At 33.6% G+C, this 22,118-nt stretch overlaps 3 protein-coding genes across 3 annotated transcripts in view; 2 read left to right on the top strand and 1 right to left on the bottom strand.

Moving 5' to 3' along the window:
* The first annotated feature begins 1,663 nt into the window (after positions 1 to 1,663).
* Positions 1,664 to 3,905, top strand: LOC112705602 (protein SHI RELATED SEQUENCE 5). The gene is made up of 3 exons (XM_025756475.3): positions 1,664 to 1,803; positions 2,262 to 2,956; positions 3,303 to 3,905. Exons 2-3 carry the CDS (start codon positions 2,281 to 2,283, stop codon positions 3,656 to 3,658), a joined length of 1,032 nt encoding a protein of 343 aa, XP_025612260.1. The 5' UTR covers positions 1,664 to 1,803; positions 2,262 to 2,280; the 3' UTR covers positions 3,659 to 3,905.
* A 5,785-nt stretch (positions 3,906 to 9,690) lies between these two features.
* Positions 9,691 to 17,045, top strand: LOC112705600 (V-type proton ATPase subunit a3). The gene is made up of 18 exons (XM_025756471.3): positions 9,691 to 9,854; positions 9,980 to 10,024; positions 10,491 to 10,613; positions 10,704 to 10,811; positions 11,002 to 11,112; positions 11,205 to 11,378; positions 11,630 to 11,767; positions 11,869 to 11,976; positions 12,147 to 12,254; positions 12,360 to 12,508; positions 12,696 to 12,849; positions 12,946 to 13,106; positions 13,202 to 13,408; positions 13,491 to 13,674; positions 13,775 to 13,858; positions 13,952 to 14,142; positions 16,334 to 16,393; positions 16,469 to 17,045. The coding sequence occupies exons 1-18, from the start codon at positions 9,714 to 9,716 to the stop codon at positions 16,674 to 16,676; spliced, it is 2,454 nt and encodes an 817-aa protein (XP_025612256.1). The 5' UTR covers positions 9,691 to 9,713; the 3' UTR covers positions 16,677 to 17,045.
* A 227-nt stretch (positions 17,046 to 17,272) lies between these two features.
* The window catches only part of LOC112705601 (cysteine proteinase 15A), a 32,295-nt gene continuing 27,449 nt past the window's right edge, over positions 17,273 to 22,118 (bottom strand). Inside the window, exons 3-6 of the mRNA XM_025756472.3 lie at positions 18,556 to 19,244; positions 18,338 to 18,457; positions 17,938 to 18,184; positions 17,273 to 17,766 (exon numbers count right to left, since the gene is read on the bottom strand). Coding sequence (XP_025612257.1) covers positions 17,489 to 17,766; positions 17,938 to 18,184; positions 18,338 to 18,457; positions 18,556 to 19,005 — 1,095 coding nt within the window. The 5' untranslated portion in view covers positions 19,006 to 19,244 and the 3' untranslated portion in view covers positions 17,273 to 17,488. The remainder of the gene's footprint in view (positions 17,767 to 17,937; positions 18,185 to 18,337; positions 18,458 to 18,555; positions 19,245 to 22,118) is intronic.

The following is a 22,118-nucleotide window of genomic DNA, read 5'->3' as shown; positions in this document are numbered from 1 at the left end:
TAAGAGAAATTGGTAAGTTTTTGAACTTTTATCTCAAAAATAAATAATTTTTTTTGTCAAATTTAATTATGAATAAATTTTTAAATTTTGTAAATAAAAAATACATAAATCATTTCGTATGGAATTCAAATCATTTCTATTTATAAAAAGTAAAAACCTACTTTTATTTTAATTTAGTAAGAGATTTATCTATTTTTATGATAAAAGATTAAGAAATTATTTGTCTTTCTTTCTATTATTAATTAACCTTCATTAAATCACTCCAAAATTTTTTGTTTAAAAATGGCGATAGTTAGAGAGAGTAAGAACGTGCCAAGAATAAGACGATAATGGTTGGATTTGGGGTGCAAGCGAATTTCTTAGATATACTAAGCATAATTTGGAATTTTTTTTGTTCTATTCCATTTATATTATAACTTACCTCATAATCATAACTCGGTTTTATTTGATTAACTACTCGGAAGAAACAAACATCTTACGTTAATTACTTGCACGAAATAGTCATCTTTTCCAGAACTCATCCGTAAAAAAAAGAAAATATTTCAAAGCATGAAAAAGGTACGTTCTTTATTCCATAGGGCACCACATCGGGAATATAGATTCATATTAATTTGAGCACTAGTATACTTTTTGCAAGAATCTATATTATGTATTCTTGATTAGCTGACAAATATATTTATTTATCTACCGAAAAAAAAAATAAGCAAGTCTGATTTAATTATGTAAGAGAATTAATTATCTAACAAAATTCAATGCTTTTCAACACTAGAGCAATAGCATATCATCTACGTTAAAAAAATGAGTTAATTTAATTAAGAGAAATGCTATACCGCCGAATTTATTATTTTTGGCTCGGTCATCAATATTTAAATATATGAAATAAAAATATATTATTAAATTATTAAACTAAAAAAAATAAATTAATTAATAAAAATAATAAAAGTTTTAATAACTCTCTAATATTTTTCTTCAAATAAACAACTTAGATTTAATTTATAAGTTAAATTTTGTTGTGAGGTATGATGAAATGGGGAAGTAGATGCATTCTGAGTGCTTCACACTGTAAAGTATTTTCCAAAATGGGGGAAAATGAGATTGCTTACCATGTAGAGTATTATCAAATAAAAAATGGGAAGAAAACTATCCATCTCTCTTAATTGCGGGAAGGGTCAGAGAGAAAGTACCACCGGGTTTTCCGGTGCAAGGACGAATAAGCAAAAGCTGATTAAATGACACGTGTCGGATGTGTGTCCGTTGGATGGTCAAAGCAGAACTGTGATTCACTCATCCCGGCCGAGATTTACTGAAACTGAAAGAGAACTGTAGAGAGGTTTGGCAGTGATAGATTTTCATGTTCCCTCACACTCACACCCTCTCTCTCTCTCTCTTTCTCTCTCTCTCACACTCACATGAGACACACACAGAGACATACTCTCTCTCTCTCTTTCTCTCTCCTCAAGTCTTGAGTGTGCTTCACTGCAGCAACAAAACCAACCCCGTCTGAATTGCTCTTGTAGGATATAGTGAGATACAGTCTACAGTTACAGTCTAAAAGCAAGAGAGAGATGGTTGGATTGGTGACCACAATTCATAAATGATAGTTGAACAGTAGAGTGGATGGGTGCAGTTACCATGGCGGCGTAGCAGAGAGAGAGAGAGGGGCTCTAATTCCGTGCCATAATTGCCTTTGATTTGGAGAAACTAAAACTGCAACTGCAGCTACTGCAAGAGAATTGATCAGCCAGCAGCAACATACACCAAACCCAACATCCTGTTTTCTTTGGTCATTTTATTCTTTGAAAGGTCTTTTTCTTTTTGTTCTTTTTTATTTTTAATGTTTTAATTTCGTTTTGGTTTGAGCAGGAAAAGAAAAAAAAAAAAACAGTTTTCCGCAAAAGCTGCAAATGCCCAAACAAGTCTATACAAGATCAAACTTGAGACGCCTCTCCCACATAATTCACAGTTGAGTTGAGTGGGTGAGAGAGTGACATAAAATTTTATTTAAAAAGAAAAAAGAAGATTGCTTAGGTAAAAATTATTAAGCAAAAAATTAAGAAGTATCTGCAAATAAACGTAACCCACCGTTTATGCAATTTAAACAGCTGTAGTAGGACGATGTTTGGGTTAAACAGAAACACTAGTACGTAATAGTATGCGATTGAATACAAGTTGGTGCGAGCTGAGTGCACTAGTATTTTAAAGATTCGCGAAGGTTCTATCTGCTATGGATGATATTATCTCTGAATTGGGGATAGTTTCAGCTTTTGGGTGCAACAACAAATGGCTGGGTTCTTCTCTCTAGGTGGAAGGGGAGCTGGCCCACACAGCAACAAGGAAGAAGAAGGAGAAAGAGTAGCAGAAAAACATCATCAAGACCATCACAACAGCAATAGCCTATTCTTGTTCAGGAACAACGAGGAGGTGTACAACAAAGGAGGATTCGAGATATGGCCGCAGCCCTACCACCAAAACCAAGGTTTCAGCAACTACTACTCGTTTGGGGTGGGTCCTAGTACTCATCAACCTAGAAGGAACCACAACAACAACGACAACTCCAACAACAACTCCAACGACGAAGGCGTCTCCTTCTGTGTCTCGGATGAGTCGACGAGATTCGGACTGACGATGATGAGGTCCTCCGGTGGTGGTGGAGGCACGGGGAGCGGCGGCGGTGGCGGTGGCGTAAACTGCCAGGACTGCGGGAACCAAGCAAAGAAAGACTGTGCTCACCTGAGATGCAGGACTTGTTGTAAGAGCCGAGGGTTTCAGTGCCAAACCCACGTGAAGAGCACTTGGGTTCCTGCCGCAAAACGCCGTGAACGACAGCAACAACTCGCTGCCTTGCAGCAACAGCAATTGCACAGTGCAGACACTTCTTCTAAACGACACAGAGACACTCATCCAGCTCTTGACACTCTTCCTTGCGCTCCTCCTGTTCCCACCATCACCACCACAGGTACATATATTATTATATATTATTTTTCTATACAGTACAGTGAGTGAGATATTGAGCAGCAGTAGTAGTAGTAGTAGTAGAAGAAGAATGCTATACCTAACCGATGAATGATGATGGATCCATATCATGTGAAAATGAAACTACACTACTAGCTTCATATGCTTGTCCTTATCCTTTCTGTCCCTCTCTCTTTCTTCTATTTCTAAATTCCGTCACTGTTTTCAAGTAAAACTGACGAAATTATTTAGGTTTAATTTCCATGTGAGCCCTTTTTGGTTGGAGAGTGGGCTAATTGCATTCTTTTTTGATTTTATTTGTTTGTCCTTATTATGATGATTATGATTAGGGTTGGAACTGGGTCAATTCCCTTCAGAAGTAAGCTCATCAGCGGTGTTTAGGTGTGTGAAAGTTAGCGCAATAGACAGTGTAGATGAACAGTATGCATATCAAACCGCTGTCAACATCGGAGGCCATGTTTTCAAGGGAATTCTCTACGATCAAGGTCCCCAAGGACTTTACACTACTGCCGTTGTTGCCGAGGGTTCTTCCGCTGGAGGAGGAGCTGAACCTCAACAACAACTCAGCCTCATAACAGCTGCAACCACCACCGCTGGGAACCCCTTTGACCCTTCTTCACTTTACCCGGCTCCCCTCAACGCTTTCATGGCTGGTACGCAATTCTTCCCACCACCAAAGTCCTAACATACACACCTGCACTCTCCCTAGCTAACTCTCTCGGAGTAACACCATTGAATTTCTATCCAGCCTTGTTATTTGGAAAAACGGTTATGAGAGTCTATGACCATGATCAAGTTAAAAGGGGCCGCGAGGATGTTTGTTACTTTGTTTTATGTTATCGAAATGCCAATGTCAATTCAGGTTTTCATGATTTATCTCGGCATTAGACCCACTTTTCATATAAAAATGATTTTGAATTTGATTTCTCCAATTGTATGTGGGACTGTGTGTTCCGTTTTCCTCGGCATAGACAGCATTATTTTGATCGATGTGTGTGCACTAAATTATGTTAAGTTTTTCGGTTATGGCGGTGATTTGATTTGATTTGTTAGTTTATGTAATTTTTCTTTTTCTGGGTTAATAGTTAGTGAGCCTTTCTGCTCGGTGCTGAACTCGAAGCCGCTTTTTCCTGTTTACCCGTTTGCTTGCCGGATTAAAATGGAACGAAATAGGTTCCGTGTTTGGTTTAACATAGTAGAATTTCAAATATTTTTCTATCCTTTTCCTTTTTATTATTAGTATCAAAATCCTCTTAAAATTTGCATTTATCACCATTAATTTCTTGGGAGAAACAGGCGAAGAATGCTCCATCTTTTTTTTCTTTGTCTCTTCCATGCATTGCGAACTTCGCAACTATATAGCAGGTAGAGCTGTCCAGCCTTTAAAGTGAAATCTGGATTCTGCGCGCATTATTTTCTTCTATACCATTGATATTTCATAATTATGTTACGTATAAATGGAGAATTACAACTAGCATTTACACCAACTACTTCTCTGAGCAACAATAAAATTTAGCCACTGGAATAGGCAACCATGATCCATGGATGTGACTTCCATATTCTAAAGTCGGAAAAGTCATCTTCTTTAATTTGGCACATAACGTTTAAATGCTTCTAAAAGTATGTGCATGTGATGTATGTTTATGCATATAAGTGTATGCTGCTACCAAAGATATAGGTCAAGGTACACATTGTTTTATAGGGTTAATGATACTTTCCTAGAATGCTTCTTTTAGTTCATAAGGAAGAACCAGAAACTCCTACAGAAAATTTCCCTAGTTTTGTAATAACTGGCCCATAACATGTGCTACACAACCTTCCGCTGATTGTGACCTTCCATAGTCTTTATTAATAACCTCCCCATACTTTTTTCTTTCTCTATTTTTCCTCTTCTTCTTCTTCCTTTGCTAGTGTTTATCATGTTTATAGACAGTACGTAGATAGTGTTTTAGAGAAAGTTAATTGCATCGTTAACCTATGTACCCTATTGTTCCTTTGTCACATATCTAGGAAAACAAACCCTTTGATTCCTTCATCGGGTCCATTTGGTAAACACTTCATTTAATTAGAATAATCAGCCACTCATCAATCATTATTTTAAATATTATTTTTTTAAAAAATTTATTATTTTAGAGGTGAATCAATACTATTAGAGTTCTACATTATATGTAAAGTCTTAATAGTTTTTATTGGTGTTGACAATTCTCACCCCTTAAACTAACTTAGAATATTAATGTAAACTCATTTAATTCGAATGTGATGATATTAGAGTTTGTCCTATATATATAATTGTTATTAGGCAACTTGACACATTATTCAATTAATTTTTTAAAAAATTTAAATTCTTGACCATTCCTAAATATGTGGATAACTATTACACTCTAAAGTCTAATGATTAGTCTAGTTCATGACTAGTAAAAAATCTTAAATACAATTTATTAAAAAGATTATTTCTATTGTGAGTGTGGTTATATTAGGTTCAAACTTGTTCCTATAGAAGAAGCTTCAGCAAAATGTTATCGAAGCTTTTGCTAAGATCTTCATGATTATAAGATCAGTTGAGGATTAAAGTAGACTGGATTTTATGCCTTTTAGAGGACACAACCATAGAGGGAATAAAAAAAGAGTTGAATCTATAATTGTAGCTCAAGTCTAGTCACTTCTGTTGGCCACATGCATGCATCAAGAGAAAAAGAAGAGAGGGAGAAGAACATTATAAAGAAAGTAGTTGTGACACCATATCGTTCATGTCAATGCTTTGGTTATGCTGAAAAACGTTAATTTTTGCTAAGCTAGTTCATCCTAAGAAGAAGCATCATAATGAAAATCACTCAAAGCATGAGAGTAGTCCGGAAAAGGCAACGCACACATGCACAAATAAAGTAAGATGGAATGATCGATGTTGCGCTAATGATAAAATCACCATTAAAAATATATCAAATTACATTATTATTGAGCTCCTTTAATTGTAAACAATATATTATACACAGTATTCTTTATATTTATCATACTTACATTGACTACACATTATACAAATATTGAATTATCAGGTATAATATCATCATCTATCTAAATCTTCTTTAAATTGAAGAAGACTGATGTAAGGTGAAAATTAAAGTAGTACATTTTTATTTACTAGAGTATCCTATATGTAAGGTGTTAGTAATTTCAAAGTATTAACCCCCCCAAAATACTGTTTAAGTTACCCACTGATAGAAACATACAAAAAAAATAGAAATCTAATTAATAATTAGACCTTTGGATTTTCTGATGTTATTATTGGAAGATTATCAGGTGTAACTGGAATGCTCTCATGCTGCCATGCATGTAAAGTTTCACCGTATAGCTAGTGCTATAAATTAAAGTCAAATAGTTATCATATTATAACTTAATTGAATTTTTAATCCCCGTCCAAACCTGAAAAATATAACGATAAATTTTGAACATGCAGTCCATAATTAAACGATGCGAGTGATATATATGCCATCTTTTAGGAATGCTAAAATGATTGATGAACTTCGGAATTAGGATGCAAGAAAAAGGGTGTATGTATCATATATATCCTTATTGCTTTAATTGTTTCTGCAGTTTATTTATTTGCGAATAGCCAAGGTTGTTAATCATTTGATTTACAATTCTACTATAACTAATTAGGGTACCAACCAATTATAACCAATTAGTGAATGAACTATAAAAGAAATCTAATAAAAAAATATTAGATATAATTTTTTTAATTTTTGAATTTTTTTTATATTTCAAAAAATAACATTCAAAATTTAACAAAAAAATATCTAAAATTATTATAAAAAACATCTAAAACTTAATAGAAAAAATTCAAATTTCTTAAAAAAAATCTTTAAAATTTAACAAAAAGAATCATCTAAAATAATTGTATAAGAACTTCTAAAGATGATAAAAAGATAATGCAAAGAGAGAAGGAGCAGCAGCAAAAAAGAAAAAAAAAGATGAAAAAAAAAATGAAAAAATAAGAGAATACATATTTTTTAGCGCAAACCTAATTCTTTAAATTTTAAAATTAGAGTTTTTATTTTAAAAATTGACTGTTTGATAGCTAAACTTTTTTTTTTATTTAAGTGAGTTGGTCGCTAGCTGCTATATCATAAACTCCTTTTTAAGACTAATGGTACGACCATGCAATTAATCTGCACTATTCATGAAATTAAGGTTATGGATTCAACCGCAGCAAAAGAAAAAGTTGTCCCTTAATTTGTTAATTATGTTTTCGAACTGTGAATTAATCTCAGAGAAGGCTATGAAGTGACTGTTATCTCACGTGTATGGTAAATGAAACCTAAGCTTGTCATGACGGAATTCATGTTACTATATACATTGTCATTAAGGCACCGTTAAGACAAAAGTAGGTACAAAGATTCTTGAAAATGAAAATCTTTTTTATTTTATTTTATGTTTTTATTTTTGAAGAGAACTACTACTTTCCTAATTCCTATAGCCTGTAGACAATAGAACTAGTGAGTAGTGACACTAAACATGTCAAATCACAATTACAGAATAATTATACAGAGAATTATTATTTAATTAGTTAATATTAATTATTTTTTATTGTAAAACGATCTTTTTTATTTTATTTTTATAGAATTTAGAATTAAGAATAATTTAGAGTTTGAAATTTTAAATTTAAAAATAAAAATATTGCTGATATTGATGGAAAATAACTTATTCTTTACTTAATTAACGATAAATTCTTAATATGAATTTGTAAATAAGAAATTATTAATGCTTTCAGACCAAAATATTATTTTTATTTTAAATTTTATTATACATCTAAGTATTTTATTTAATTATGTCTAACTAAATTGATTCAAACTCAATAAAAATCATTCTAAAATAATATACGTATAAAATTATACATTTTTTTAACTTTGACACCAAAATTTTTCAAAATTTTAGCTTAATACTGCAATTTTTCCCTTGCTTCTTCAATTTTTCCCTTGCTTCTTATCATTCTTCTTCCTTCTTTCTTTATACAAAATTTTTATGTTTTTATTTATAAAGTTATGTATTTTTTTGTGTTTATTTTCAAAAAGGATAATAAACCAAAAAATAAAACAAAAAGTTGCATAATTTTTTTATTTTTTTTTGTTTTATTCTTCTTGGAGGATAAAACAATTAAAATTATATGGGTTTACAAAAAGAATTATAAAAAGAAGAAGGAGGAGGAATATGAGTTATCTAAAAAAACAAAAAATAAAAAAATAGTACCAGATTTCTTAATTATGACATATAAAATAAAATGATGCAAATTTTGTTCGCTTCTTTTTTCTTCATGCACAAATTTTGAGTTTTTTTTAATGAAGTTATGTGTTTTTTTTAAAAAATTTTTGTATTTATTATTAGAAAAAAACTAAAAAATGAAATAAAAAATAGAATACCTTCATCTATTATTTCTTATTTATTTGTTTGATTTTTTTTAAGGGTGAAACAATAAGAATTATAAGAGTATGAAATAAGAAAAACTATAAAAATAAAAAGAAGTAGGAGGAGGAAGAAGAAGAAGCTAATTTTTTTTATATTGATTAAATATATGTGTAATACGGCGTTATTGGAAGATTAGGTATTTTTCTTTGATATGGTGTTTTTTTTTAAATTGATATTATTCAAATCAGACGGTCCGATTTGTTAAAAAAAAAATATATAAATTAGAGGATCTGATTTGTATTTTTAAATTTTTTTATTTTTAAAAATAAAAATTAGACGATCCGATTTTAACATTAAAAAAATTTTAATTTTCAAAAACACAAATTGGACCGTCCAATTTGTGATTGTTTGTTTAAAAAATAAAACAATAATACAAAGAAATTGAAGGCACTCATTTATATAACCCATAACAATGTAAAACACTTCTCTTCTCACATCATTCTGTGATACACTTTTTTCTCTCACAAAAAAAGAATAAGCGAAAAAAAAAAGTTAAGAACGTATACAAACAAAAAATGTGCTTACATAAATTTAACTTAGTTGGATTTAATTTTAAAAAAAATTGATTGTCTAATATTTTTATTTTATTTTAATCAATTAATTAATTTTGTGATGCAACATTTTAGACATCTTATTCTTAAATTGAAATAATTTTGAAATATTGGAAGGGAAAGTTGGCCAGCAATTTTTTATAAACTTGACCAGCATTTAACCATCAAAAGAAAATTGAATAATTCCACACCATTGAATTTAATCTCACACCATTAAAAACATTATTAATGACCAATTGATAATTACAAAACACAAAAATTACTTACCCCTAACACTCCTCATATTAAAAATAATACCCAACTACCATATATATAAATGTATTAATTAACTTTATTTGTGTAGTTAAACAACAACAACAATAATAATAATAATAATAAATACATATAAATAAATAACAAGGCAAAGAAGAATAATAACAACTTCAATGCGTGTGTGTTTAGAATAATAACAACTTCATCAATAATGCGAAACTCAAATAATGCAATAGACACATAATTAAGCAGTACACTTCAATCTTCATATATAATAAATAACTCAGATATTTATGTATTTAATTAGTTAATTTTAATTATTGCATGGGCATATTCTAATATGAGTACGAAATGCAAGCACAGTAAACCGCGGGATGGAAATAGCGGCAAAATTCGTAAACCAAGTCTTATTCGAGACAGTATAAATTCACATCCAAGGCGTTAAATCCGTGCTTTTGCATTTCGAAATCACAAATCACGATGATGAATGAAGGATGCCTTCCCACGATGGATCTGCTACGATCGGAGCCTATGCAGCTAGTTCAGTTGATCATTCCCATCGAAGCAGCTCATCGATCCATCTCTTACCTCGGTGATCTCGGCCTCGTTCAATTCAAAGATGTACGTGCGTCTTTTTCGATTCTTGTTGCTCTTTCTTTTTGTGATTCACAATTAATGCTCAGACTCGCATTTTTCTAATGTTACCACTTCCATTGTTGATGGATCGTGTTTGTATAATTTTCCAGCTCAATGCAGATAAAAGCCCGTTCCAACGGACATATGCTACTCAGGTGCCTATCACATTATTTCTTTTTGAGTACGTAGTTGCTTTAAATTTAATTTCTGCATTTTACAGAAAACAGATTCATGCATCTATGCCTTGTGTGCATGGCTTATTCAGATTTTGTCAATTTTATAGTGTTATTGTTACGGATATACATACAGGCACAAATAGTATGCGGATCATCTAGAACATTCTGTCATTTGATCTATTTAATTTTTCACTTGAGCAATTGGATTTGCAATTTAGATTTTGTTGAAATTTGAAAACAGTTTAGATCTCTAATTTTGGTGCTTTTTGAGACTCCTAAGAAAATTCGAGTGATTAAGCTGATACCTTAACTACACCCTGGAGAGAACTCTTTCAAGCTTATAAATATTGATTGATCTTAATTCTTACAACTTAAAATGAGACTGTTCTATTTTATAGAATTGATTCCTACGTACACTTGAAAACTTTTCCATTTTAATATGTAGATTAAAAGGTGCGGGGAAATGGCTCGCACGCTACGGTTATTTAAGGAACAAATGACAAAGGCGGGTGTATCTCCCTCGATGCAGAATACCAGAAATAGTGTTATTGATCTGGATCATTTGGAGGTTGTTATGTGCTCTGAAACTTTTCCCACTCACTTTAATTTTCTGTTTCAGAACTCTATTCCATGTAATGAAACTTCTCTTCATGGCTAGGTTAAACTTAAAGAACTTGAAGCTGATCTGCTTGAGAACAAGGCAAATAATGAGAAGTTGCAACACACCTACAACGAGCTGGTAGAATATAAGCTTGTTTTGGAGAAGGTAAGGTTTGCTAAGTACAACAATAATAGCTACAAATTGCCATCACCAAATTCGATAGGTTCTTCTATTTTTGAATTATATGCAGATTGTAAGTATAGATGGAAACATTATGCTTAGGCTGTTTCTTATCCTAGGTTGAATAAGGCTACTGATGGCAAAAGCAGGACTGTGTTTTTGTTTATCATTTCAGGTTGGTGAATTTTTCTCTTCAGCACAAAACAGTGCTGTAGCTCAGCAGAGGGAGCATGATGTCCAAACAACTGTTAAAGGGTCGATTGACAGCCCATTATTACTAGAACAAGTATCCCATATACCTTTACATATTCAGATTATTACTTTCCTGTTCTGTTCTAATTCTCTTGCTGGTGACACTTTGAAAATTATGTTCTGTAGGAGACAACAGCGTTTTCGGCTAAGCAGGTTAAGCTGGGTTTTATCAGTGGTCTTGTTCCGAGAGAAAAATCAATTCCTTTTGAAAGAATCTTGTTTCGTGCTACAAGGGGGAATGTATTTATGAAGCAAGCCGTGATTGATAAACCTGTGCTCGATCCAATATCAGGAGAGAAGGTTATTCTAAAATATTAAGTTTAAATCTATAGTCTCCTGTAGAAGTTCAAATATATAGTTTGCACGCAAGAGCATTATTACACGTCTTCCTTTTATCCTTTACCACTATAATGCTCAAGATTTTGGGATATTTCTATCTGATATTATCTTTTCCTTCTTCTGATTTGGGCAATTCATTCTTATATTGTCATTGGTTCTTTCTACTTTCTTAATCAGCGTTAGATAATAAAATCTTGACTGTAATCTTACAGGTTGATAAAAATGTATTTGTTGTATTTTATTCTGGGGAGAGAGTTAAAAGTAAAATTCTGAAAATATGTGATGCTTTTGGAGCAAATCGCTATCCTTTCTCAGATGACCTGGGGAAACAATTTCAGATGATAAGAGAGGTACATTACTTATTGCCAAGTTGCGTATTCGTTCATGCTCTTCATAGCCTGACAGTGGATAAGCCACTTATAATAATTATTGTACATTACAAACTTGTCAGGTGTCAGGGAAACTTTCAGAGTTGAAGACTACCATCGATGTAGGATTGCTTCATTGGAACACTTTACTCCAGTCTATCGGACATCAGTATGAGCAGTGGAGCCTTCTGGTTTGATAACAGCTTTGTTTTAGTATTTCCGATGATATTATCTCTGCTGAAAGAGACACATAAACTAGCACTTTTTTCTGCTTTCAGTTTTGCTGCGAAGTACCAAGCTTCTGCGTTTAATTAATTTTCATTCCGACGCTGATATTTCCTTTATTATGTTTAATTGATAGTTGAGGAGGGAAAAAGCCGTTTATCACACCCTAAATATGCTTAGCTTTAATGTGACGAGAAAATGTCTCCTTGCAGAAGGTTGGTGTCCTGTTTTTGCGACAAGTCAGGTTTGCTCTTGAACTAGGAATTTAATTCTGATATGAAGTGCATAAGCTTATATGGATTGCAACTTTACATTTGCTCTAATTAATTTTTAATTCAATACTTGACAGATTCAGAAAGTATTGCAGCGGGCAACTAGGGATTGTAACTCCCAGGTTGGAGCCATATTTCAGGTTCTCCAGACAAAGGAATCACCGCCGACCTATTTTTACACAAACAAATTTACTTCTTCTTTTCAAGAAATTGTAGATGCTTATGGGTGAGTTACACAGGGCTTAGCATATCCTTTCCAATGAGCTTTATATTGATCAAACCAGCAATTCTAATAATGACTTTGTATCGATAAATTTTCTGGTCTATTGCGAGTACTTTCTTTATTTGCTTATTTGCCTCCTGATGTATTGATAGTCATGGAACTAAAATCACCAGTTGCTAATACCTGACAGAGTTGCCAAGTACCAGGAGGCAAATCCCGGTGTATACACAATCATCACCTTTCCGTTCCTTTTCGCTGTCATGTTTGGTGACTGGGGCCATGGCATATGCATATTGCTGGCTTCTTTGTACCTCATAATTAGAGAGAAAAAGTATTCGAGTCAGGTACTCAACTCATCGATTTTTGTATTCATGATGATTGCTTCTTCGTCCTCATTTTCCATGCTTGCATTAATTTTTTCTCGTTGATGTCAATGGCAGAAACTTGGAGACATCATGCAAATGGCATTTGGCGGACGCTATGTTATTGCGATGATGGCAATCTTCTCAATCTACACTGGCTTCATATACAATGAATTCTTCTCTGTTCCGTTTGCTATATTTGCACCATCTGCCTATGCATGCCGTGATCCATCATGCAGGTGGTTGTCAGTACAATTTATTGAACTTATTTTTTTTCTTCTATGCTAATTGGTCACAGTATATGTATTTTAGTATTATTATTATTACTTTTCAGGGATGCTTCTACAACAGGTTTAATAAAAGTGCGAAACACCTACCCATTTGGTCTGGATCCTGTATGGCATGGCAGTCGGAGTGAACTTCCATTTCTTAACTCTTTGAAGATGAAGATGTCTATTTTACTAGGAGTATGCCAGATGAATCTTGGAATCATATTGAGTTATTTTAATGCAAAATACTTTGGAAGCAGCATAGATGTTTGGTAATAGAGAAATACTAGTCAACATGTGGTCTGTTTTTTATGCATGCAGTGCTCAATGTTTGACTTACTGATGTTGTTTCAGGCACCAATTTGTTCCCCAGATGATATTCTTAAATAGCCTATTCGGCTACCTTTCGCTCATCATAATTGTTAAATGGTTTACTGGATCACAGGCTGACTTATATCATGTGATGATATACATGTTCTTAAGTCCAACTGATGATTTGGGTGAAAACCAGCTCTTTGTTGGCCAGAAGTTTCTTCAAGTAAGAAATTTTTAAATTTGATTTCGGTACATTTTATTTTGTTTAGTGATACTGATTAGATGCCATCTATTAACCGTCCACACTGTTTCTTTACTGCTAGCTTGGATTATTGTTGTCAGCACTTGTAGCTGTACCATGGATGTTATTACCAAAGCCCTTTCTTCTGAAGAAACAACACGAAGAAGTATACTTTGAATCAATATTTTTTGTTTCTTTATTTTTCTTTTCATTCTTAATTCCTATTACTATACTCAAGCTTGATTATCATGCTTCACAGAGGCATCAAGGTCAATCTTACTCTCTGGTCCACAGTACGGATGATCCTATTGAATCAGGGCCACATAGCCCTCACGGCCATGAGGGGTTTGAGTTCAGTGAAGTTTTCGTGCACCAACTTATACATACAATAGAATTTGTGCTTGGTGCTGTGTCTAATACAGCTTCATATCTACGTCTATGGGCCCTCAGGTAGGTAGCTGAAAACATTTGAAAGCTTCTTTATCATGCTTGGATTTCTTCTTCGGGTTCTATCTAAAAAAAAGACAATTCTATGATGCCTTTACTCTAGTGTCGAATTCATTTAATTTACTTTCTAGAGTAAATATCAAATACTTAAAAATTTCTTTTTTTATATTTTTAAATTAAATATTAATTTTTAATCTTATGTTAACAAAATAGATTCTAAATATTAGTCACTGTAGCAATAAAAAAAAAAAAAGACAGAACAAAACTCACAAATAACCATTCATTATAAATCTATGAATAAACATCTAAAAAATCACTAGTCAGTAAAGCCAACCAAAAGTTCTTTTCCATCTAATTTTTTTTTTCTCCCATCATGCCGTTGCTCAGTGTTGAAAAGTTCATCATTGGCTTTCAAGAAGAAACCTTGACACAGATAGATTGTTACCGTCCGATTTAGATAGTGACCAGCGTTAAAGAAAGATTTCTTAACAAGTCTATTAATCGTGTAGTTCTTAAATATTAATTCTTTTCAAAATACATAAATTACAACACAAATACGAGTTTATACAATATATATAATACTATTAAACATGAAAAATTTTGCCATATGAAGCATTAACTAAGACATTCATAGGTGCATTATAAATTACACCGTTCTTAAAAAATAAGGACTTGCCAAAAAACCGATTTCTATTGAGGGACAGAAGGTTTTTGACTCTGATTTCTATTTGTATCTGAAAAATATAAAAAGATAACGGAGTGAATTTTGTAACTTACTCAATAATAATATATCTGTCATCCATATAAAAAAATACAAATTATATCAAAATAAATCATAAGTTCAATATGTATATAATACATGGTTTATACGTTAGGCTAATATCACTAGTACTAGTTAAAATCTGATGCATTCACAACTAACGTCACCGTTATTAGCTACAATTTTCTAATTAGAACTTTTCAAATCATACAAAATATATAGATTATTTAATTCTTACAAAATACCAAATCTGACAATAAATAAATATATATTAACTTCATAATAAAACTTACTTAGTATTTCAAAATATGCAAAAATATATTTAAAATAGTAGCATACCTTGTGGACAGTAATATAAAGTATTATAAATAATAACAAACAGAATTTGTAAATAGATATTTGTGGATAGTAAAATACAGTAACTGTGAATAGTAAATAGATATTTGTAAATAGTAAATACAATATCTATGAATAGTGAATATAGTATCTGGAAATAGTAAATGCAGTATCTTTATATAGTAAATATTGTATATAAAAATAGTAAATACGATATTTATGAACAGTAAGTATGGTATTTGTGATTAGTAATTACGATATAGTAACATATAAAAAATTGACAATTTAGGAAAATATTTGTACTAAAAAAAAAAATACTACAGATAGAGTGTTTATTTAGAGATTAGTTTTAAGGGATGTGTAGCTATTTCGGTGTATCACCTATACTTACATCAGTCTAATTTTAGCAGTATCTGAACTTTAATAAAAGTGAGAACAGAGGCGGAGCTAGAAGAAATATTAGAGGGAGGTTAAAAATATTTACACACTAAAAAAGACTAAAATAAAATTTTAAGGGGGGTTAAACTAAAATTTACATATAATTTACATGTAAAAAATTAAAATTAGGGGGGATTGTCCCCTTTCTATGTATGTAGCTTCGCCCCTCAGTGGGAATATTTTTTTCTTTAGCAAAAATTCTTTTAAAAGAGTTTTTTTTTTAAATAAAAGAATAATATTAAAAGAGAAAAAATAAAACATTCGTGTGTATAGAATGTGCCTGTTGTGGGTACAAAAAAAAGATGAATGATTGGCTATTTTACAGGGGAGGGAGGGGTCTTTTCACAAAGAAAGAGCAAAATAATTAATTAAAATTTTTATATGGGTCTCATATTTTTTATTTTATTATAATTATTAATAATATAATATTATTATAATCACGTAGACCTCATTGTTAATGTTAAAAAATCTCTTCCTCCTTGGCTATATGCTGCGGACGGAGAGTCTTCTATTTTTTTATTTTTTTTATTTTGGATATCACAGAGATGTCCTGTCTCAGCAAGTTTAAGCTATTCTTTCTTTCATTCTAATTCATGGATTGCTTTAGTATCATCCCCGCTTATTTTAATCTTCAATTGCTGTTTGTTTTAATTTGTTCAGTCTGGCTCATTCAGAGTTGTCGAGTGTCTTCTATGACAAAGTTCTACTTATGGCCTGGGAGTAAGTTCTTTTATTTGTTTTAGCAAGTGTTGGGCTGATAAGAAAGTTTGTTTGACATTTATGTATCTGATGCAGGTTTAATAATACCGTTATTCTTATTGTTGGCGTTATTGTTTTCATATGTGCAACTGTTGGTGTATTACTGCTTATGGAAACTCTAAGCGCTTTCTTGCATGCTTTGAGACTTCACTGGGTAGAGTTTCAGAATAAATTTTATGTGGGAGATGGTTACAAGTTTGCCCCATTTTCATTTGCGTTACTTAGTGATGAGGATGAACTGTAGTTGCCATATACAGATACCAGATAACATGTATATTAGAATGTCAGTTTTCCCTTAGCCTCTCCTGTAGTTTATGTATTCATGTCGAATACCATGTTAAAGAAGAGCACTGAAACAGTGTATTATCCTTCTTTCCTGTTTATTAGCCATTGCATCTGTTGTCAAATCTGCACTATACAATTTTGAGAGGAAGTTGATGGTAATTATCTGATGTAATCAGCATCTACAAGTTTAAGGTATGGTTCTCTAGTACGGAAAGCACTTGCCACTTAAAAGAATAGTTAAGTCGTGTATAAAGTAATTGTACAATCCTTCTAGAACTTGAAGTTGGTTATTGTTATTCACATATTCGTTTTGACTTATTTATTGAAACTTTAGTTAGAGTAATTGTCACATTTGATTTTATTGCTTTAGTGCATTATTTAGTACAGGAAATCGGGAATCGATCCTCTCACGTGAAAATTTCTTCTTGGAGTACTAGCATCATGACCTTTAGTGAGTTGAGCTCCTCATGTACAGCTAATTGCATTCAATTGATATCCGTTAATTTTAATTTCTATTGATGGCCCGGGGTTGAGTCAAGTATATATAAACTGGACTGTATGGAACAAGGAAATATTATTGAATGCTGAAAACTTTCCATGCCTACTGTTTCACACCTTACACTGATATTGAGAATAACAACCAGAAGCAATAATCACGGGATTCACAATAGATGAACACCGGCGTGGCAGTTTGCCAGTGTCCTTTGTGTCTACAACACTAAACCAAGTATTTACATAATATACCACACAACCATGAAAGCAACCTTATACTTAATGGCTAGATGTGCGAATAGCAGTAACAGTTGAGACCATGGAATCCACCCCACACATATTGTGACCTCTGCAGATCTTGTAATATCCATTCTCTCCCCAGTTTTCACCCCATGAGTTCTTTATAATCCAATAAGGCTTTTCCTTAAAGCGAATGGGAGCATAACCACCAGCACCATAGCCCACTAGAAGAACCCCATGATCCAAGTGCTTGCCACAGATTAATGGGCATGAGACTCCTCCTATATATGTCTGCATATAAACTGCATTGATACCAACTGTACCATGCAAAGCTATAGTTAGAGAGAGAGAGAGATAGAGAGAAGATCAATAAATTAATAATTAATTCAACAGATAATTTCAAAATTCCCAAGGGGGGATGGGGCAGGGGATAAAGATGGATGTCGGGGACAGGGAGCCAAGCCTCTGTGTAAAGAAAAATAAGCTACCTGAAAGAGGACCATTCTTCACCAGGTTTGCTGCAATTTGGTCTTCATCTAGGGAAACCACACTGAAATTGGACACAGAAGCAGCAATTTTGCTCTTGTCAAATTTGCAAGGGCCACGATCTCTTCCAGTGTAAGGATAGTCCTCTTCTCGTACTAGTCCACCAGCCTTCTTTGTGTACCCAAATGCAGTGGTCATCAACCCCCCATTGCAGCCCGAGTCACATGCATCATTTAGGTCTGGATCACACTGATAAGATTAAAGAAATTAATTGACCAATGTTTATACAAATTGCTGAATTTATCAGCAAAATATACAACTTCAGGCAGAAGTGCTTCAAGAATTGACACAAGCAACGCTACAAATTCAAGATGTATGTAAGTGAAAGACTGAAAGAGTTACCTCGTGATCGCAATCCACAAGCTGTTGCTCACTAAGGCTCACTAGCTCACCCGTTGCCAGAAAATGAGCTCCTTCCAACGCTCCTGTGGTGCTAAAGGACCAACACGACCCACACGTGCCCTGATCAACATATTTCCCCATAAAAGAGCTTAATCAAGAGCAATACTCAACACAAAACCAATTTAATCTAACTAAGTATACGCATATATTATACATGCCTGGTTCTTGACGTTAGTGACGGCTCCATGGTCGCGCCAGTTGAAGTCTTTAGGGAGATTGTCGGTAGGGAGGATTGGTGCGTTGTGAGCATCAGAGGGAAGGCTAAGAGGTTTAAGGCCAAGGAACTGGCTGCGGAACTCTGACGGAGTGAGATCGGAGAACTTTGTGACGCCGTGTATGGCGGAGGGGTCCAGCTCCTGATGCGACTTTGCTCGGAGCATGTTGCTCTTGAACACGCCAAACCGATAGTCGTGCTCCTCTTTTGTGGCGTACGTCTTGCTGAACTTGGTCTTGAAGGCGGAGAAGTGGTGCTCCGCGTTCAGCAAGTGCTCATCGCCATCCTCCACCACTTGACGGATCAGAATGTTGTCGTCGTCGTCAATCACCGCCGACGCGACGGCAGCAGAGAGGAGAAGCAGGAGGAGAGTCCAGCGTGAGTGGCGAGCCATTGGAGGAACGTAGTTAAGAATGAACGAATGAGATTGGGATATATTGTGAGATTTTATACGAGATTATGGTGATTCCACATGTGGTCCCTATGTATTATTGTTGGGGGGTTAGGCTGTTCATCTTTGGAGTACACTCATTAGCCAACCAAATGAATACACGGCGGGGCATCTTCTGGTCCTTCCTTCTTTACCCTTTTTCTTGGGACAATTGAGGGATATCCAATTCACCAATTCAGGTGCTTTCATCAAATTAAGATAAGACAAACATGGATTCATTCACCCGTTTTCCTCGGACGGTTATTAGCATGATTTTTATCAGAGACAAACAAACAAAACAAAATACAGATATTTGGTTTTTTTTTTCAATAACTTTTTGAAAATTATTTCGAAATAAGTTTTATAATTTTAATACGTTAAATATATGAAACCTTTTTTAAAAAAAAAGTTATTGCTGTTAGTAAAATAAATGAATAAATAAGGAAGAGGTAATAAATATAAAAGTATAATTATGTAACTTTAATAGTAATATTCACCATAATTATTATCACAATATAATAGATATGATTAGTATATTTACTAATATTATAGTAAGATATATAAAGAGAGAGAATAAAAATTAGTAATATGAAAGAGAGAGAAGAAAGATTATTATTGCTGGTATATAAAGAGAGGGAGAATAGTATTTGTTGTTGTGTAATAACAAAGGAGGCTTAACCTCTTTTTATAGGCATATAGAAGGAATATTTTCAACTTTCATTAATTTCATTCTCTTTTGAGAATGTAATCCTCATATAGGAAATGCGCATCCACGTCCCATACTTTTCATAACACTCCCCCTTGGATGACCATTTAGAATTATTGCTTCGTTAAAACCTTATTAAAGAAAAACCCAGTAGAAAAAAAACCTTAGTAAAAGAAAAAGAGTACAATATCATTTGTGATGGGGGCTGCCTCATTAAAAACCTTGTCAAGAAAAACCCAATGGGAAAAAACCTGACCAAGGAAAAAAGAGTACAGTCTCCCCCTCTTGCCGACATCATTTAATGTCTCGAAATCGGCGCATCCCAATCTCATGTACCAATCTTTCAAAGAAGGATTTTGGGAGTGACTTTATGAATAAATCTGCCAGATTGTCACTTGAACGGATCTGTTGGACATCAATTGTCCCTTGATTTTGAAGATCATGAGTGAAAAAGAATTTTAGAGAAATATGCTTTGTTCTATCACCTTTGATGTATCCACCTTTAAGTTGAGCAATGCATGCTGTATTATCTTCAAACAAGACAGTTGGAGCTATCTTCTGATCAATCAGTCCACATGATGGCAGAATATATTGGATCACACTCCTCAGCCAAAAACACTCACGACTAGCTTCATGTATCGCTAGTATTTCAGCATGATTAGAGGATGTTGCTGCAATCGTCTGTTTCGTGGATTTCCATGATATAGCTGTACCACCATATGTGAATAGGTATCCTGTTTGAGAATTCCTTTTATGTGGATCAGACAAATATCCAGCATCTGTATATCCAACTAATTATGACTTGGATCCATAGGGATAAAACAATCCCATATCAACCGTTCCATGAAGATATCGAAAGATCTGTTTGATTCCACTCCAATGTATTTTGCTTGGAGAGGAACTATATCTTGCTAGTAAATTCACAGCAAATGATATATCAGATCGTGTATTATTAGCAAGATACATTAGTGCGCCAATAACACTAAGATATGGTACTTCAGGACCAAGGATATCTTCATTCTCTTCCTTAGGATGGAATTGATCCTTTTCCACATCCAAAGATCTTACGATCATTGGGATACTCAAGGATGTGACTTATCCATATAAAATCTTTTCAAGATCTTATCTGTGTATGTTGTTTGATGAATAAAGATCCCATTTTTTATATGCTCAATTTGCAGGCCGAGTGTAACACCCTAACTACCAAAACTCACGCTTCCGGCTGCGTTACTCTGATAGCTCGGACATTACAACGACACTTATACTATTTAATACTAAAATATGAGCCTGTTTAAAACTTAAAACCGCAAAACCGCTCCCAAAGATACTTTTGTTCGACAAAGTACATCTATAGATACCATACAACTTACAAAAACTCATAAAGAGTACCTCCATATAATATTACAAGCATTATCCAATACAATTCCTATCCCTCTTACAGAATATATCAAAATAAAGGCGAGGGTTCAATAAATAATAACTAAAGCAGCACAAAGCATCTCAACAACAATTAAATAAACTCTTCGTGACATCTGCGTCCATATCCTGAAAGGGGAAAAATGTAGGGGGTGAGAACATCATCCTCAAAAGGGTTCTCAGTAGAGGGTTTTTGGGAATTACTGTAATAGGATACGTGAAGATAAACCGTACCAGTGATTAATAACCGTCTTATGCCTCTTTAAAAAAAATGACGGTTTACAATAAAAGAGAAATAAAAAATCCTTTTCTGAAGGAGGAAACTGTTCATTTAAAACAATATTCAAAAGCCTTTCAAAAGGTTTATCTATGCTGAACCAATTTAGCCTTTCATACTTTTCCAAACCAGAAATATAAAACTGGAATCAACCATCGGTCCATCTCAATTCAACCACGGCCCTAGGCCCAAATAATCCAATCCAACAACCAATCACCACAAACCAACAGAGTCCCAGTTGCAAACACAGATATGAAGTTCAAGCACAAACAAACAGTTACAGCAAGTAGAACAAGTAGCAGTTAATCTCAAATAGTCACAAAGGCAAACCAAGTACAATATGCACACCCAAACAATGTCACATAGATGCATATGATGCATGCCTATCCTAGTGACTGATGATATCATCTGTCGGTTATAGAGCCAACCCGACAAGTCCTGGTAGCTAACCATTGGACTGTCCCTCTGTCATACATCCCCAACTCGAGTTATACTCATCATAAACTTGATCATAATCATGATCCATATCCATCACCCTCACTGGTGAATATTTATGGGGGCGAGCTCATCCGAGACTTTCACAGTGCCCGGCCACACTTACGACATATGGTCAGCAGAGTCTCGAGTCTCCACCTGGAGCACGTGGTGGCTAGCCACTGCTTTCTCCCAGGGAACTCG

The sequence above is a fragment of the Arachis hypogaea genome, chromosome 8, assembly GCF_003086295.3.
Source record: "Arachis hypogaea cultivar Tifrunner chromosome 8, arahy.Tifrunner.gnm2.J5K5, whole genome shotgun sequence".
In the NCBI taxonomy this organism is placed as follows: Eukaryota; Viridiplantae; Streptophyta; class Magnoliopsida; order Fabales; family Fabaceae; genus Arachis; species Arachis hypogaea.
This window is presented reverse-complemented; position numbering and strand designations above follow the sequence as displayed.

Bases quoted from the DNA above. Each gene is read 5' to 3' on its own strand.
- LOC112705600 (XM_025756471.3), top strand. From the start codon at position 9,714: ATGATGAATGAAGGATGCCTTCCCACGATGGATCTGCTACGATCGGAG. The intron at 13,675-13,774 runs GTAAGAAATTTT...CTTTACTGCTAG, and splicing joins TTGGCCAGAAGTTTCTTCAA to CTTGGATTATTGTTGTCAGC. The intron at 13,859-13,951 runs GTATACTTTGAA...CATGCTTCACAG, and splicing joins TGAAGAAACAACACGAAGAA to AGGCATCAAGGTCAATCTTA.
- LOC112705602 (XM_025756475.3), top strand. From the start codon at position 2,281: ATGGCTGGGTTCTTCTCTCTAGGTGGAAGGGGAGCTGGCCCACACAGC. The intron at 2,957-3,302 runs GTACATATATTA...GATTATGATTAG, and splicing joins TCCCACCATCACCACCACAG to GGTTGGAACTGGGTCAATTC.